Below are 19,365 nucleotides of genomic sequence, written 5' to 3' on the forward strand. Positions count from 1 at the left end.
GATTGCCCAACCTTCCTTCTGAGGAGTGGCTGGTGGGTTTGAACCTCCAGCCTTCTGGTTAGCAGTCAAGTGCCTTAGGCACTATTATGATTACTACTGGATAATTCAATTTTATTTTCCTGTCCTGCTCTACTTCCCATCTTAGTAACTGTTTCAAAGAAACAGCTAACTTGTGTATACTTTAAAAAAAATAGGAAAATGTCCATACACACACAACAGACAGAATGGTACAACAAATCCCTATGTATTCATCATCCAACATTAATAATCATCAATATTTCCCCAAATGTATTCTACTCATCCTCCTTTAATTTTGGAATATATTTTTCAAATTGGTGTTTTATCTCTCAGGTATGCCCAATTAAATCTTATCTGTCTAATCATCTCCTTAATGCAGAAGAATGTTTTACTTACACAAGTTATATAAATCTAAGCATAAAAATATTCCTACCATCCAAAACTACTATACCATTCCTCCGGGAATGCTTCTAGCCCTTTAGCTAAAACACAACTATTTTAACTTCAGAGACTTGCTCAGAGTATGTGATTGGCTCTACTTTTCTTAAAAGCTCCTCTTAAAAAAACAACCCTTTACTGACCCAGCTCACATGTGCTCGCTCCCCTTAATCCCCAATACCATTGCTAACATCATTTCACTTGAGCTTCCACAACAGCCTAGTCTCTTCAGTTCAGGTCACTCCTGTCTGATGTCATGTTGACCACCCACCTCTCCAAGTGACTCTTCAGAGTCAAAACCATGTGCCCAGCAAGAGTCATTTCTGGTACGAGAGAGTGAAGAGGTCAACAAAGCACTCCCCAAAAGTAGCCACAAAACTCGACAAAATGAAGTAACAGCCCCAAACTTCCCAAATTTGATTTTAAAACAAAACAAAACAAAACAAACATTAGTCTACAGAGCTAAAAACCACAACCAACTCCAGAAGGATAAACCGAGACCCCCATACTTGAAATCTAGTCAAACTGCCAAAGGTCACATGATATGTGAATGTATCAAGGGCTAGCAACTTTTTAATTAAGGGGCCAGATAGTAAATACTTCTAGCTTTGTGGGCCATATGATCTCTTTTTCAACTATTCAACTGCTGCGATAGCACAAAAACAGCCCTATCAGTTGCTACTGAGTCAGTTTTGGCTCATGGTGACCCCAAGTGTGCGTCAGAGTCAAACTGTACTCCAAAGGGGTTTCAATGGCTGATTTCTTTGCAGTAGATCGCCAGGCCTTTCTTCCAAGGTGCTGCTGAGTAGACTCAAACCACTAACTTTTAGTTAGCAGCTGAGTACATTAACTATTTACACCATCTACAAACTCCAAAAGCAGCCGTAGAAATCTCATTTTAAAAACAGCCAACTGATGCCCCCAGTTTGCTGACCCCTGAGAGAAGTTAATGTGATAGAGCAAACACAGCAAAAACATTAACAAAACTGTACATCTCGGTGGTGAGTATAAGGATGTTCAATGCATAATTTTTTGTTTGAATTTTCCTATGAAAAATTGTACCTCCCCTCAAGAGACAGAACATACTCATATTTTCTGTGACTAATGGCATAAAACTTAGCATATTTCCCTTTTTACTGACTACTAATAAACTCAAAGACAAAATTCAATGCAAGCAATTATGCTGAGTAAAGCTCCTTTATCAATTTTCCTAGGTACCTATTTTTTCTTTTTACAAATATAGTACCATATAAAAATAAATGAATAGCTTCAAAAGCAGGAAACATACTTAAGAGACTATAATGGTAAATATGCATGTTTCTTTTCATGATATGATGCCAGTTTTACCTGTCTCAGCTCTAAGAGACCATGTTTTGGAGGAAAGAGAACAACCAAATCAATACTGACTCAACACTGTCACCAGTTGTCAGCATGTACAGGTGGGTAATATTCTACATAACTCAGCTTCCTCGCCTGTACCATAAAGATCTTTGGGCACAGGGGCCCCAAGAACACTAGAAAATGAGATTTTCATGTACACAATATCATCATCTCAAGTGGAAAACCCCCCACCTTCTAGTAAGATCTACTTCTGAAAAGTGTATTTTAATAACATTTGATTGTAAGAGATTACATTTACAAGACATTTTTCTGAGAAGGATTTTCAGCCACTTGTCTGAGGGGAAGAAGACTCTCTTACCTGATAATACCACAGGTTTGGAGGACTGCTTTGCGTTCTGGGAGTGCTGCTTTTTCTCCAGTGCCATGAGCATTCTACCCAAATCCAGCTGTACCGGAATTTCACTCTTCTTTCCACTACTTTTAAAATTATTCTAAAAAGTGCAAATATCGAAAGCTTATTTATAATACTATATTCTACAAACCATGCTTTTCATTTTATGATAAAGTAATACATTACTAAAGGTCAAAAGAAATCATTTTAGAGACTATAAAAATCTTAAAATTTAAAAACAACATTACTGAAAAGTAATTAAGGAAAAAGACTTAACTCTTTTATCTGCCAATATTATTTTATTCTTTAAATAGAATAAAAAGACTTAACTCTTTTATCTGCCAATATTATTATCATTTAAAAAGACTTAACTCCTTTTTAATATTATTATCATTTAAAAAGACTTAACTTTTTTCTGCCAATATTATTATCATTCTTTATGTCCTCTTTCTTTCAGTTTCTATTAGCCCAGCTACGTTTCTGTTTGCATCTGCATTGAGTAACAGCATCCATCTACAGACAAGCACTCATTGCTTATAAGAAGTCATTGGCTACAAAAGTCTGTGTGCAAGGGTAATTGCTTAGTTTATTACCAGCATCATCTGCTCTCCAACTGCCTAAATAAGTCAACTGTCATGAAATTTTAATGCTATGACCAAAATTTACACAAGCCCAAATCATATCCAGCTGATAAGCACTAAATTCAGGCACAAAAATTGATACACTCTAAATAAATATTATTTTTGAATAGTTATGATTTGTGTTTTGAGATTATATAAGGTATACAAGAAAGTTCCATTTGCTGTCTCACCTACTCTAACACTTCCACCCAACTTACTTGCCAACTATTCTCCTCTTCCCTGACCTCAAGACTCTACTGGCTGAGCTCACATTGATGGGAGAGTGCTGAATGCAACAGCACCAGGCTGCAGAGACCCTCTGCAGGGAAGGGAAGTGACCAAATGATAACATGTGAATGAAAGCTAATTCTCACAAGAGTTTAGAATTTTATTTTTCATAATGTGAAAATGTCCCCCCTTTGAAAAGCAGTATGCTAATGAAAACGCTAGAGAAAAAAATCGTCAAAAGCACGTAAGTTCCCCACCTGGGTTACCAGGCACAACTTCATCCCAGAGTCTACAGTGGGGGCATGAGAGGAATCCTCTTCCCTTGGGCTTGTTCTGACTACCAAGGATGACATCTTGGTGGCTTTCTTATTTTTCTTCTGCCAGATAGTACTGCCTCACTAAAGAACTTTTGGGCTTCCTGAATAAATTGAGTCAATGTACTTTTTAAAATCAGAGTTCATATATATTTGTGTCATCCCCCATCCCCCCATAGCTATAGTGGTTACCACCAATAGTCTTATTACAAAACCCACAAGACATTTTAGCTTGAAAGCAATTTTGTTTCAACATAGTACTGTAATGAAGGAATGAATCCAAACAAAACAATCTGTTTCAGTATACAAAGAAGTTTGAAAAGTAATTTTTCCTAAGAGTTTAGTTTAGCAAGAAAAGTTAAACCTAATGCAATTGTGGTTTCAATTACCTGTGGCTGTTGTTGAGATTGAAATTTTGGTGACTCTACTCTGTTTCTCCTTTCAGATGCAACTGCAAGATTGGGAAACTCTTCAGCATCCTAAATAAAACACACACACCTTTAGCTCTTTAGTAATCACAACAAGGCAAACATGCCCAAATGTAATCTATCTTTTGCTCCTATTTTTCCACTTTAAAAAACCTCCACAGAAGTTCTTAAAGGAAATACAAAACAGTCCAAATACTCTTACATAGGACTTCTGCTTTAATCTTTGTTGTTGTTGTTATGTGCTGTCGAGTCAGCCCCAACTCATAGCGACCCCTCCTTGGGTTTCCGAGGCAGTATCACTACGGAAGTAGGATTGCCCAACCTTCCTTCCGAGGAGCGGCTGGTGGGTTTGAACCGCCAGCCTTCTGGTTAGCAGTCAAGTGCCTTAGCCACTATGCTACCAGAGCTCCTGCTTTAATCTTTAGAAGATTATAAAATTAAAGATCACAGCACTAACTAGTAACTCATAGCGATCCCTCTTTGGGTTCCTGAGGCAGTATCACTACAGAAGCAGATTGCTCAATCTTCCTTCTGAGGAGTGGTTGGTGGGTTTGAACTGCCAGCCTTATGGTTAGCAGTCAAATGAGTTAGCCATTATGCCACCAGAGCTCCTCTCCCAAAGGATCTACAGTATTCTACTTTTCTACAATGATCACATCACTATGAGATGTCTGGATAGAAAAGGAAGCCCTGAAAAAGTTAGCATTCTAAAGCAAGGAAAAGACAGGTAAAGAAGATTCTGAGGTACAAATATCAGTAACATGGCACATAAACTACTAACTCTAATATAAGTAGTTCTGTCTCTGGACAATTCATTCATTCAGTCAAATCTTTAATGAGTGCCTGTTATGAAAGAGGCCTTGTTTTGGGAAGCAAAGGTGAAGAAGTAAAGAAAATGGTTAATGCTATTTTCTTTAGTACTCAGAAAATGATTACTAAACGGTGGAGACTTTCACTTAGGAAACTAGTAGGATCCATGCTCCCACTAAGAATTTACTACATCATGAAAGATGAATAGTAATATAAATGTACTTCGATCCTTGGTGGCTCCTGCTTTGTTAGGAGTTCATATTTTGATTTCGACTTTTCTTTCTTTTTCTTATTCTTTCTTGAGATTTCATTTTGCTCAGGGTTGCCACTTTGTAATGCTCTGGACTGTAATAAAAAACAAAGCAAAAAAAACAGATTTTTAGAACATTTATTATAATGCTTTAATTCAATGTACCAGATAAAAAAATAAGATACCAGTTGTATAACTACATGAAAATTTTATCCAGACTTGGGCTTCTCATTCACTACTTACAAAGAGCCAGCATTCATTAGAATAATTTTGAAAGGGAGAAAAAACTGTCAAAATAGTTGTAATGCCCAATTCATTTAGAACACTAGTAGATTTGAACATGAGAGAGTACTTTTTCCCAAAACTGTATCCTTGTAGTATTACAATTTATCATTTCTATAATTAAAAAGTCATAATACAAAAAGTTTTAAAAGAAAAACACATTAACCACTAATAGCCCAGTTTTGTAAAGTGCAAATCCATCTGAATGGTAAAATTACTGGAGATCCCAATTTTCTTTTTACTTTATTTTAGAAACTTTCTATAATAAACTGTTCTAAAAATAGTAACAACAACAAAAGACTCTGGAAAAATAAAATCTGTTAACTGACAGAACGTTAAGTCTACAGGTTTTAGGAAAATTGGCCTGAATAGTGACGTGAGAGCTGTTGCAGAGCACTAGACTAAGTTAAGGGTAATTGTCCAGTCTGCATACTAAACACCTGGACGTCCTCTGACAGAGTGGTAATAGATCTCAAAAGGCAGAAGAGCTCGGGTGCCAGCTGAGCTCTGTCTTGTAAGCCAAAGGAAGGACCTATCATCTACACACACTGCTGGTCTTTAAACGAACGTAGAAAATTGTGATCAATAAAGCATTTATGTCTGACATTGTTGCTTTTACCATTATATTTTCCCATGTTAAATTAATCATAAACACACAATTCTCATTTATGCAGGATGAGCTATATTTTTAGATATCAAAAAGCAGCCTCATCCTCAAAAAGATAGGAAATGATTGTACTAACCAAGTAAGACTGTTTCATCCTAACAGTTTCATTATAACAGTTCACAGTGAAAATCAAGAACAATATCTGGACCAACCAAGGTGTCTTGAAAAACCAAGTATAGGGATCAATAAAAATGACAATTATTTGAATTGTAGGGAATAAATGAAATTGTAAAATGCTATTCTTAAATAAATAAATAAATAGCAATTAACTAAGAACAAGTAACATATACTAGATTATCATAAAATGTGGTATTCAAGTATTTTGTAAGGCATACCTTTTTAGTAAGATGAACAATACGTTTCTCTTTGTTGTAGGAAGGATCAGAAGATAAAACTGCAGAAGATGCTACACTAACAGTTTTAAGATCTGCTGATGAAGAAACTGTCTTTAGGTTTATCATGGATGTAATATTTTTAGGGGCTGGTGACAGTTCTGTAGACAATGTCTGCCGAACAACATAACCCATTGGTGTCCAAGATAATTCTGCTCAAAGACAACCAAAATTGTTGAACAATCTCAACAGTAAAACAAAAACTTAATTATTCAAACACGCATCACAAGAGATAATTACTCTGAGCATAATTAAATTTGGGCTTTTGCTCAACATAACCCCTTGGAAACTATAGTATTCACTATAACTTGTTTCTCTTCTTGGAGCATGTACGCTAAATTCTTTCCTTCAACTTGTAAGGTTGATTTTCATGGAAATTGGTCTTTTTACATGGAAGGCTGAATGGGTAGACAAGTTTCAGTTAAAAAACAGTCCATAATTATGTCCATGTGGCAAACAGAGTTAAAGATCAAATTTTGGCCCTACTAACCCTAGTAAGTATAAGTACTTTTATCATCAGAAGTTAAACTAGACTTCAGCTATCAGTTAACTAGTAATTTATTTTTTTAGAACACAGGTTTAAATACAGCAATACTACTTCTTAGGTGCCCATGAAACTCTCTATACAGACAAAACAAAAGGACATCCATCATGATATTGGTAGGTGACCTTTGGAAGCTGACCACTTGTCAGCAGCCCATGGCTGTACCACAAAGCATGACAAGCTTATCAAAACCCAGCTTGCAGCTTTCACAGGAGCCTCCAAAGTGAAGAATTTATTGAACCACATATGAACCAAACAGAAGAATGCCAAAATAAATAAATAAAGCACCTTTAGGTAACTGTGGAATAGTTCTTGAAATATTTCTTCCATTAGGACAAGCTACTATAAACTTAAAAGGCAGACTCTATTAAACTCTCTCTAAATTATTTCTGAGCTAGGATGGGACAAATCAAGAGTTTTCAGATCAGAAGTGTGGTCCAAGGTCCTCAAGAGCCATTTAGGTGGTCCATGTCAGAACTGCTTGCACAGTAATCCTAATACATGATTTGATTTTCCTCCTTTCATCCTTTCTCTCGTGAGTATGCAGCGTCCCTAGGGCTGCACAACATGTGACAGTGAAGCAGATCCACTGAGCCAGGGATGCTAAAAGAGAGCTACAAAACGTAAAATGGTGCTCTTTTTTTTCAATTTTGGAAGTTATTTTTCATAAAAGTAGGTTAACATATATATGTTAACATGTAATGGGCTTATTATTACTATTATAAAGTAAATTAATAAAAACATTCTACATTTCTGCAATTTAACTTCTAATATGGTAAATATTGAGAAATATAACTCAAATAAATAGAAGTTCTTTGTGGCTCTCAATTTCTAAGAGTATTAAGGGATCTTGAGACCAAAAAGTTTGTGACCCACTGGTATAGGTAATAATGAATTAATGATTTTTTGTCCACAAAATTTTTCACTTCATTGCATAAATATTTTATTTGGGATTTATTTTCTCATGGTTTCTATTCCTTAAAAGGAGCCTTGGTAACACAATGGATACGTACTTGGCCGCTAACTGAAAGGTGATGGTTCAAACTGACCAGTTGCTTTGTGGGAGAAGACCTGGTGATCTGCTCCCCTCTGAAAAAACCCTATGAGGCAATTCCACTCTGTCATACAGCTTTGCTGAGTCAGAATTCACTTGTGGGCATGCAACAATATGCTTTTAAGCAGAGATATGGAATCTCATTTACTTATTTTAATTTTCTAGATTAATGCTGCTGTTAATTTATCAACACCCCATTAGCTGCCTCAAAGACTTTAAAGCAAAAACATTTCCATTTCATGGGAGTTCAAAATGAACACAGAAAATAAACAACCAATTTAAAAAAGTAGTATTTGTAGCCATTCTTACCTCTTGTACATGAAGAGGAATTGTTCGCAGTATTATCAGCTACAGATTCAGTTGGATTTTTATTTTTGATCACTATTTCACCCTAAAAAGCAAATCAGTTATTTTCTTAATATTTGAAATAGAATTTTTTGTGTAGTTTCCTTGTCATTGTTAAAATTTGCAAAAATGTTAATTTAGAAATCCAAATACATAAGTACGTTCTGTAAAAAGTTAACTCCCTTCTGCCAAATCTCACTCCCTAGATGTAAATACCACCTACCACCTACAGCTCAGTAACTTTCTACTTCTTTGCCTATGATATTCACACTTACCTTTTTTACATGACTCTCATAACTAAACAATTTTTAAAAATACATTTTATTGAAATATAATTTATGTATAGTGAAATACACAAAACTAAAATGACATAGGTCAATTTTTTTTTTTTTGCAGTGTTCCCTCCCCTCCCTTCCCATACCTGGTAACCAACAGAAAAAGTTTCCTACCATATATAAGCCTTTCCTTGACTTTTTACAATGAGTTAATATTGTATTTGTCCTTCTGTGATTGACTTATTTCACTCAGCACAATGTCATCCAAGTTCATCCATGTTATGTGGTGTTTTACAGAACTCCGAACAATTTTTCAAAAAACTTACTATAGAAAACTTCCACGTCAGCAGATGTGCCTACATGATGTTTTTCTTCCCCTAAAGCTAAGGTCAGGGCTGGGGATAGTGCTAGGATTAGGGTCAGAGTACGGTTAGTTATTGCTAGGCTTTATGGTTACTTAGAGCTAGGTTTCCAGTTATGACTTGGGTTAGTGTTAGGAACAGTGGGCTTGGAATAGGATTAGGTTTAGGACTAGGTTTTTCTTTTTTTTTTTTTTTAATATTTTATTTCCAGTGAAAATCTACACAGCAGTTGAGTTTCCCATTCCACAAATACTGTTCAGTGACATTGGTTACAGTGTTATTTCCATTCTGGTTGTTCTATTTCCTATGAATCTAGTTTCCCTGCCTCCTTACCTTCTCATCTTAATTTTAAAGTAATTGTCGGTCGTTTAGTCTTATTTAGTTTTGTTTAAGAGTACAGTATGCACAGGTGGTATTCATTATTTTTCTAGCCAATTTGTTATTTAATGACAAAGTAACCCCAGGGGTTAGTTTTGGTTCAAGGTTCAAACAGTATCTCAGTATTAGAATCTCAGGGATCCCTCCATTAACAACCAGCCTAAAAGGTCTTGCCCCCTCCTAAGGAATGTAAGGCCCTGTTCCACATTTTTCCTCCATTCTATCAGGGTTTATATATTGTGGACCTGATTAGAATGGTCAGTAGTGGTAGCTGGGCACCATCTAGTTTTTCTGGTCTCAGGGTAGATATAGTTCATGTAGTCCTGTAGATTAGTTTCTTCTTTAAGTCTTTGGTTTTCTCCTTTCTCTTTTCTACCAGACAAATGGAGACCAACAGTTGTATCCTAGATGGCCACTCTCAAGCTTTTAAGACTCCACACATTACCCACTAAACTAAGATGCAGAACTTTACGAACTATGCTATGCAAACTGACTGAGATGTTCCACAAGACTGTGGTCCTAATCCTTCAAACCCTGAAAACCAATTCCGTGAGATGTTTGGTTATGTCTCAGAAGTATCTGTAACTGTCCCCCTTATGTCCTTTATTATATATACAGGTGGTGGTGGTGGTTGTTATGTGCCATCAAGTTGGACCCAACTCATAGCGACCCCTCCTATAATAAGGCATTATCATTATGGAAGTAGATTGCCCAACCTTCCTTCTGAGGAGTGGCTGGTGGGTTTGAACCGCCAGCTTTCTGGTTAGCAGTCAAGTGCCTTAGGCACTATGCTACCAGAGCTCCCATTTTATAGGTATATATGTCCACATAGTCAAATAGGTGCATATATATATATACGCATACACCTATATACTTACATATACATACATAACCATATGCTAACAGGCATGCATCACTTAATATCCAAAATATGTTCTGTCAAACAGGATGTTATGTGTGATTTAAACGGTGTACAAACACCATACTACATACCTGTATAGAATGTGTACTTGCATAACATCCAAATCACGTAACATCTGAGGTCACACAACTAGTCTGCACCCGCAGGCCTGAGCCCAGGTGGCTACTGTTCTCTGCAGCTACACTTTATGGAGTCATGCCCTTCTCCATGGGCACTGTGTTCCCAGCTGGGAAAAGGGAGCAGAGGAGTGTTTGCTCCTGACCCAGTGGTGCTAGTACCTCTCCCTGCCTTGGCTGTTAAGAGTTGTGGGAGCTGGAATCTGAGCTCAAAGCAAGGGTCTGCAGCCCAATGAACTGTAGGGACTGCAACCCTGAGACCTTCTCCTCCACTCCGACAGTGAGGATAGGGATCTCAGGTACGCATATCAGAAAGCTATGGAGAAGATGGCAGTCCAAGGTGACAATAAGGAGTCCCCTCCTGCCTCACCCTGTCAATCTCTCCTCACTGGGGATACCTCCTAGAGCCCACCATCACAAGGCCCTGCATCACCACCATGAACATCAATATCACATCCCAACACTCCCAGCCCTAAAGTGCTCTCCTAGCCACAGCCAGAGAAGGAGCTGTCAGATCTGGATCCTCAACACGTCCAGGAAAGTTGAGATCAGGAAAAATACTTCCTGAGTCAGAGCCCAAGAGTGTGCCACTCTCTCCAGCCAGATTGTTCTGGTTAACTAGTACCGCTCTGACAAGAATGTACCACAAATGGGATGGCCTGAGCAAACAAAGTTTATTTTCTTACAGTTCAGGAGACAGAAGTCCAACTTCAAAGTGCCAGGCTCCAAGGGCTGGGTAAAAGCCCCTCAACCTTGGGTCCAGCTCTGCCTCCTGCTCCTGGCCCACTGGAGCTAAAGGCGTTTCTTCACTCAGACAGCTGCTGGCTGCTGAGGCTGAGCTGCCCAAGGTTGACAAGTAAAAAGGCACAGTCCCAATGTTACCAAACCACACAACAGGCCATTAACTTAAGTCCATTGAAAGTCCCAAGGTTGGCAGAGCATGGCAGGCTGCTGAACAATGACATGGCTACATGCAGGGTCCAAGCATGCCATAAACTGCCATAAGGCTTCTTCTTATATTCAGGAATCAGACCACATTCCCTAAGGCAGCTACTCAGCTGCTCACAGTAAATTCCACCATGGAGCTGATTACCAGTCTCCTCATGGGGAATACTACATCCAGCTGCCCAGCTACTCATCAGGCCCAGCCAAATTGACACACCAACTGAACTACCACACAGATGTTCCTGAGGAACAAGTGGGCTAGGATGAAGGGGTGCTGAAGAGCCTGCTGAGGCTCTTTCCAGAGCCTTTCCCAGAGATCTAAGTGTGGGAACAGCTTCAAGCCAGAGGCCAGTTTGGAGACACTAGCAGGCCAGTGTTCAGGGGCTGGATCCTCCTGCATGCAGAAGAGGGGCACTTGGTGTGTGATGCTCCTACCACATGCTGGTCATGGAGCTCCAGGACCAGCAGCAGCCCCAACCTGAGCTAGGCAGTGGCCAAAGGGGTGTGGGCTTCAGAGACTGGCAGGTCAGCATGCAGAGTAGGAAGCCATACCATTATGAGACCTGAAGCAAGAACTTTAAGCACAACTCACTGCTGCTGAAGCACCAGGCCATCCACATGGGCAAGAAGCCCTATGCCTGTCACAAGGGTAGCAGGTGCTTCTGCAGCTGGTCTGGCTTCATTTGGCACCATCACATTCACTTGGGCGAGAAGCTGTAGGAATGTGGGCAATGCAGCGATGCCTTCACCCACAGTTTGCATGTCAAGCAACAATGGTGCATCCACAATGGCAAGAAGTCCTACAAGTGAAGTGAATATGGCCAGGTCTTCAGCTAGAGCTTCAATCTATAAGGTACCAGTGGCTGCACATAGGCAAGAAAGTCTGCAGCCAGTGTGGCAAGTCCTTCATCTGGAACTCCATCGTCATCAAACATCAGTGTAAACACAGGCAGGAAACCCTGTAAGGACTACCAGTGTAGCAAGGCCTTCAGCCAGATCTTGTAACTCATCTAGCAACAGAGGATCCACTACCAGGAGTAGCCGGTAGGGCAGCCAGCCAGTGACGGCAGCCTATGTCAAGGCTCCAAGGGGAAGAACTAATACTCATCCACTTTCCCAAGCAACCACCCAGCTCTGCATGCCCTGTGTCCCCAATAAATCCTTTCTGGTTTCTGGGTAGGTGGGTGGGTGGGGGGGTGGAGATTAAAAAATAAAAAACTTTATGGGACCTCAGACATATATGCAGTGCATACTTATATATGCCTACATACATGTATCTATATCTGCACATATAATTTTTGCATAAATATTTTTCCATAAATATTCCAAACAGGCCTCTTTAACACAGGATTTTCTTTTTTAAAGACAAAAAGTTGCCTCACAAACTGAAAGTAAGATATACAGTGACATTATTTGGTGGTGGGAGATGTAAGAGTATATTAAAAGTTACCTCCAATTGACCAACAGCACTAGAGGTAAAAATAAATAGGTAACTTTAGTGTTAATCCATGAAGTAGACAAGATTCAAAATAATTTTTAAAGCTAATATGCTTCATATAGGAGCTCTGATAGCGAAGTGCCTATGGCACTTGACTGCTACCCAGAAGGCTGGCAATTCAAACCCACCAGCTACTCCTCAGAAGGAAGGCTGGGCAATCTACTTCTGTAGGATACTGCCTCAGAAACCCAAGGAAGGGTCGCTATGAGTCAGGTCTGACTCAACAGCACACAACATCAACAACATGCTTCATGTATTTACTCATTTTGTTATTTCATTATAATTGCAGCCAGTAATAAAAAATAAAATGATTAAGAACACAGCCTGAACTTTTAGTTGCTCACAGTTGGGCAATCTACTTCTGTAGTGATACCACCTTGGAAACTCACGTAGGGGTTGCTATGAGTCAGGTCTGACTCAAACAGCACATAACAACAACGAAAAGTTAGAAACAGCTTACCTGTTCAAGAATGGCTAAATAAATTACAGCAAAGTAATATTACAGATTCAATGGAACACTTATGTTTTTAAGGACTGGTTACTGACATGGAAAAAACCTCCAAAGAAGTTTTTGAAATTAATACAGAAGAGTCCATAGATGCATGACTCCAAACTGAAGGGAACCCCACCCAATACCCCCAACCCCGATTCTCAAAATATACTATAAAAATAAAGAGTAGGTGTTAAGATTGATTGTATGATTTGAGAAAATTATCTTTTCTCAACATTTTTCTGGTGTTTACAGATACACCCACTCCGCACTTATCAACATGATTTAAGGTGCAGACCAGACTCACCTCAGTATTCATTACTGCTAGATGTACATCATTAATGCACAATACAGATGGACAGAATTTTTACTACTGTTGTAAATGCACAATATCAGATAATGAGATAGTTGATAAGTATGGAGTAAGTGTATTACTAATACAATCAAGAAAAAAGGTTTCCTTTGGAATTAAAAAAAAAAAAAAAAGACTGTAGTCTCAGCAATATGGCAAATCATACATAAACATTATGTACCTTAGTTCATGTCCAAATATGTAACACTCACACGTCACCCTTCCACCCATTCATGTCCCCTACCCATGACTCCCATGCACCCTGTACCACTTCTTTGTATCTCATAAGCTGTAAGTATCTACTGACTGTGGTCTGAACTGAATCTTTCTCCCACTTAATGAAAACATGGAGCTCCACAACTGTTCTGCTAGGCCACACACCCTAGGGCCAACACCAGGTATGAAAGCAATTAAATATCTGCCCAAAGAAACTGATTGTTATAAAATAACTAACCTCACCTCTTATGCCAATTTAATAGGAAAATGACTTCTTGTAATGATGTTAATGGTCAATGCACACAAGATGCTACATCCTGGTAGATCTCAAGCATATTATAAGCTATTGAAAGGGAAGAAATGAAAGAGACAAAGAAAGAGAACGAACCTCAACTGACCTCTGATAATACCGTGGTTGGTTTGATTTCTCTCAAGAGAGAAATGTCAGCTGTAGCAGTACGCAAAGGGCCCCATTTGGGTTCCTTGGGTATCTCTAATGTACCACTGTTCTCTGGACCCTGTAGTTCAGGAAAGTCCAACCTGGTAAATTCAAACTCAGGTTTGGAGGTGGAGCCACTCTTTTCAATGATTCTGGATTTCCTGTCTGTTCGTTTATGATGAGTATCTGTAATTGTAGAATGGAAAGTAGGTTATCAAAATTTAGATACTGCTTGTTGGCCTGTCCTCCAGCTTAAATTCTATAGTAGAAAGTGCTTTGTTACTTATGCAACAACAAGTTGTTGTCAAAACACTCTAACTGTGGCTAGAGGTGTTATCCCTTCTGTGTAACAGTATAAAACATGAATGACCAGCAGGATCAATCACTCTGTTGAGTGTTACCAAGCAGAAAATCTAAATGTACTACAAACTTAAGGAGTAGTTCCAAAATGTATGAAATAATCTACCTCAACTTCATGATGCAGCTAGATAATGTAATTATTCATAATAGATATTTTAAAGTTTTGCACATTTAAAGTGACTCTTACATATTAAGTATATAAAAGTTCCATATTTTGTTGCTTGAACAAACTGGAGGAAGGCAAGCAGAATTAAACTTATAACCTTTTTCCCATCTTTCTCCTTCAAATGCAAATGCTGATGTAGGTAAGAACACCATAAAGCCCTATATTTAATTACGAAGTCAGTTATGACAATTAACTAGTAAACTTTTATTTCATATTTCTATGTACCAGATGGTTTGAATGAAGTCGATGAAAAAAGAAAAATTTAAATACCAAGAAATAGAAATTACACATGTAAATAAAGTGGTAGACCACTCACAGATTACTCACTCACAGACCACTCACTATTACAAACGTTTTAAATTATTAAATAAACAGGTGATGTCTGTGATCAAACTGCACTAGTAAATAACTTACTGTGTGTGTGGGTGGTGGTGGTGGTGGGGAATCAGACACCATGTAGAATCATTTATTTTCAGCCACAAAGTAGAACAGTGGTTTTCAAGTCTAGAGCAGACATAACTTCTGGCACGAATGAAAATGATATTTATTCTCTGAGTAACTGTAATGCCCCAGGTTTAGTATTGTTTAGGATAGGATTTAAACCACAATGAAATTTTTCCTTCTATTAAAAGTACCCCAAGAGAATACCACAGAAGTTATTTCAGGAATGAACATGATCAGCCGTAATACGAAGGCTACATACATACATATTTTTTTGTTTGCTTTTATTTAAGGATATGATTTGAAAGCTGTGGTCATTACCAAGTTACTATGTAACCTTAAACAAGAACTTCAAGAATATGTAAGGTGATAATACCTCAAGGGTACATCAGAGCCCACAAAACAACAGGAGACAAGGCCTCCAGAATGGCACAGGAGATCTGAGGACCTCAGATCCGTGGATCTCCCAATATCATGTCTCAGAGCAGCCGCCATGAGCAAGCCTACACAGATGGCCCAAGTTAGCCTAACACTACAGTTTGTCATCTTTTACCTGATTTCAAGCTATTTTCTGCATGAACGGACATATGATGGGAACCTTTAGCTGATTTTGTATCAGATGATACAGTTCCACCAGCCCTTTTACTGTCAAATTTTGGCTCATTGTATGTTTTTTTCTGCAAGAAAGATTAAAAATAAGAAATAAGAGAACTATTGCTCTCAAAAAAACCTTAAATTGCAAATCCACAAGTATTCACAATTCAATTATTTTTTTAAAAGGTCAGATCAAATTCTTAAAAACCCACAGAAGATAAGATAGTTAAATATAATGTGTGACTTTACCAATCCTTTACGTTGCAAATGCTAGCGACCAACTTATAGACACAACAAAAACTGCAATACATACTCACCTTAAGAAGACCTTTAGTTTCTTGAGGGAGAGGGTACATGTGCTCACTTCGGGGCTTAACTGTTTGGAAACCTTGATAACAACTGCGTTGGTTATACTCATACTGGGAGCCAGGCACTGAACAGACATTTTGTGTAGACTCAAGGGTGTAAGGAGAATAGGTGTATGGATGAATAGTTATATCAGAAGATAAATATGGAGGTGGAAAAGCTGAAGCTCCAAAGGCCATATCTTCCGTATATATTTTCGGCCTAAATAAAAAGTGTAAAATTCAGTTGCAGATTTTATACCATAAACTAGTTTAAATTTTTTTACTATTTTTGAGGTCATTCATCCTAGCAATGGAATATCCTTAATCAAAAGCAAAATAAAACCCCTTTGAATATTTTCCTTAACATGGAAAGGAAGATGCTGATCTATCTGTAGTTTTTCACTAATAACCTAGAAATCCTGTTAGTAGACTGCATTATAATAAATAGCAACAAAGCCAAAAGATGTTCTAGGAACTTCTGACTCTCATTGTGTTAAATACTGGGGAAAGCCTCTCTCAGCTCTTCTGGACAAAATGGCCATAAAGACCATACTGTCTGTTTATGGAGCCCCCAACTACCCAAACCAAACCCCAATTAACAACCTGTAGGACCTGCCTCCCCAAAGCCACCAGATTCTTACAGTCTTCTCTAGCCTCTGCCCTGCTCCAACCCTACCACATCCTCTGTTCTGATGATTGTCATGCCTGGTGTGCCTTTTCCCTTTCATTCAGTTATTATATGCTGCCTTTTACCATTCCTGTCTTTTAATTCTGTGCGGTGTTATAAGTTTAGATCTTAAAAAACCTTTTATTTACAGGTAGCTAATTCTACCCCCAAAAATAACCTCAGGTAAAAGTATTAATCAGTGCTTTCTGAAGTTTCCACACAGTATTAAATGATGCTGTAAATGCTCAACAAACTCCTGCTGACCACAACAACATTTTTGGGAAATACGAATAAGCTCAGGTCAGAACTGACTGCTAACTCTGGTCCTGGCATTTCCTACTTGAACAACTTTGGAAAAACGTTTCTAATCTGTATTAAAAGACAGATGTTGCTGTTACGTGCTGTTGAGTAGCACCCGACTCATAGCGACCCCTCCTTGGGTTTCTGAGGCTGTATTACTACAGAAGTAGATTGCCCAACCTTCCTTCCAAGGAGTGGCTGGTGGGTTTGAACTGCCAGCCTTCTGGTTAGCAGTCAAGTGCCTTAGGCACTATGCTAACAGAGTTCCAAACATAGTCAATTCTATATCAGAGTATTTCTACTGATTTGCTTGCCCTATAATATAAATTAGGAGCTCTGGTAGCATAGTGGCTAAGGCACTTGACTGCTAACCAGAAGGCTGGCGGTTCAAACCCCCCCAGCCACTCCACGGAAAATGGGGCAATCTACTTCCATAGTGATACTGCCCCGGAAACCCAAGGAGGGGTCGCTATGAGTCGGGGCCGACTCGACGGCAAAACAACAACAACAACAACAACAATCCCCACCAACCTCACAGATTGTGCCAAGGATGAGCAAAAGGATAGTATAACAATCAAACACTATGGACACATCATCATAGCATGGTACACGTGACCTGTCACACAGATTGTACTATGAATGTACTATGATTTTACCATCAAACTCATCACCCTTGGGTATCAAATGGAACAGAGAAATTTATTTTGATTAGCCTCTTATTTATAGTTTGTTCATAGTAATCAGTATTTTCCAAACATGTTGCTGCTATGTGCCATTGAATTGGCCCCAACTCACAGCAACCCCTTCTTCAGTTTCCAAGGCAGTATCACTAAGGGAGTAGATTGCCCAACCTTCCTTCTGAGGAGTGGCTGGTGGGTTTGAACTACCAGCCTTCTGGTTAGCAGTCAAGTGCCTTAAGCACTACGCTACCAGAGCTCCTAACAATCAGAATTACACCACCCTAATCCCCACCAGGGAGCTCTGGTAGCATAGTGGCTAAGGCACTTGACTGCTAACCAGAAGGCTGGCGGTTCAAACCCACCAGCCACTCCTCAGAAGGAAGATGGGACAATCTACTTCCATAGTGATACTGCCTCGGAAACCCAAGGAGGGGTCGCTTTGAGTCTGGTCCAACTCTGTGCTCTGGTAGCATAGTGCCTAAGGCACTTGACTGCTAACCAGAAGGCTGGCGGTTCAAACCCACCAGCCACTCCTCAGAAGGAAGATGGGACAATCTACTTCCGTAGTGATACTGCCTCGGAAACCCAAGGAGGGGTCGCTTTGAGTCTGGTCCAACTCTGTGCTCTGGTAGCGTAGTGCCTAAGGCACTTGACTGCTAAGCAGAAGGTTGGCGGTTCACACCCACCAGCCACTCCTCGGAAGGAAGGTTGGGCAATCTACTTCTGTAATAATACTGCCTTGGAAACCTAAAGAGGGGTCGCTATGAGTCTGATGGCACATAATAACAACAACTAACCAAAAGGTTGGTGGTTCAAACCTTCCCAATAAGACAGTGAGAAGGCCTGGTGATCTGCAGCCTTAAAAATTATAGCCAAGAAAATCCTATGGAGGACAGTTCTACTCTGATATACAAGAAACTGGTTTTATTTATTTATTTAGACAGGAATATTGTGAGCCCATCTTTTCCTTGGTGATAAACTATTTTCAATCACACCATTCAGACATATACACAAAAAAGGAAACAAGTTTAAAATATATCAAAGGAATGCACTAAAGCAGATGCTGATCCTACAAACAAATCTATACAAGCAAGTAAAAGATTAACAATTATTTTTCCAATCAGATAATTGTTGTTATGTGCCCTTGAGTAGCCCTGATGGTGACCCCTCCTTGAGTTTCCAAGGCAGTATCACTACTGAAGTAGACTGCCCAACCTTCCTTCCGAGGAGATAATAGAAGATTGAATTTTTAGAAGGAAAAATAAAACTGAAAGGAAACCATAAACCTTTTTCAACTCAAATTTAAAGAATTTAAAATCAAATTATGTAAAATTGCAAACCCCAACTCCATTAACATATATAAAGCATCTGATTGAAATCAAACCTCAGCAATTTACAAAGAATTATCAACAAAAAAAGGAGGCCATTGGTTGCTAGCTGAGAGTCCTCTAAAAAGAGTTTTAACTAGTCAACCTCGAGAATGAAGAGCATATTTATTTATTTTCCTCCTTCCTTTTAGTATATTTCTAAACTTTACACATAAATGAACCCTGGAAATAGATTTCCTACTAATAAATGCAATATAGTCTGGTATCTTGTTTGCCCAAAATAATAATGAATGTGGAGGTGTCAAAGAGAAAAACTGGTGACATTTTACTTTAATTTTAATGTTTCTCTTACCCTCTTAACCAAATA

General features: G+C 38.7%; 1 protein-coding gene across 1 annotated transcript in view; it reads right to left on the minus strand.

Annotated features, from left to right (window-relative positions):
• Positions 1-19,365, minus strand: part of SECISBP2 (SECIS binding protein 2) — a 38,117-nt gene that overhangs the window by 16,436 nt on the left and 2,316 nt on the right. Inside the window, exons 3-10 of the mRNA XM_042781718.1 lie at positions 15,994-16,243; positions 15,636-15,759; positions 14,075-14,307; positions 8,087-8,168; positions 6,123-6,331; positions 4,811-4,933; positions 3,740-3,829; positions 2,156-2,288 (exon numbers count right to left, since the gene is read on the minus strand). Coding sequence (XP_042637652.1) covers positions 2,156-2,288; positions 3,740-3,829; positions 4,811-4,933; positions 6,123-6,331; positions 8,087-8,168; positions 14,075-14,307; positions 15,636-15,759; positions 15,994-16,243 — 1,244 coding nt within the window. The remainder of the gene's footprint in view (positions 1-2,155; positions 2,289-3,739; positions 3,830-4,810; positions 4,934-6,122; positions 6,332-8,086; positions 8,169-14,074; positions 14,308-15,635; positions 15,760-15,993; positions 16,244-19,365) is intronic.

Source organism: Orycteropus afer, unplaced genomic scaffold (assembly GCF_000298275.1).
Source record: "Orycteropus afer afer isolate SDZICR_OR568_19922 unplaced genomic scaffold, OryAfe1.0 scaffold00156, whole genome shotgun sequence".
Classification (NCBI taxonomy): Eukaryota; Metazoa; Chordata; class Mammalia; order Tubulidentata; family Orycteropodidae; genus Orycteropus; species Orycteropus afer.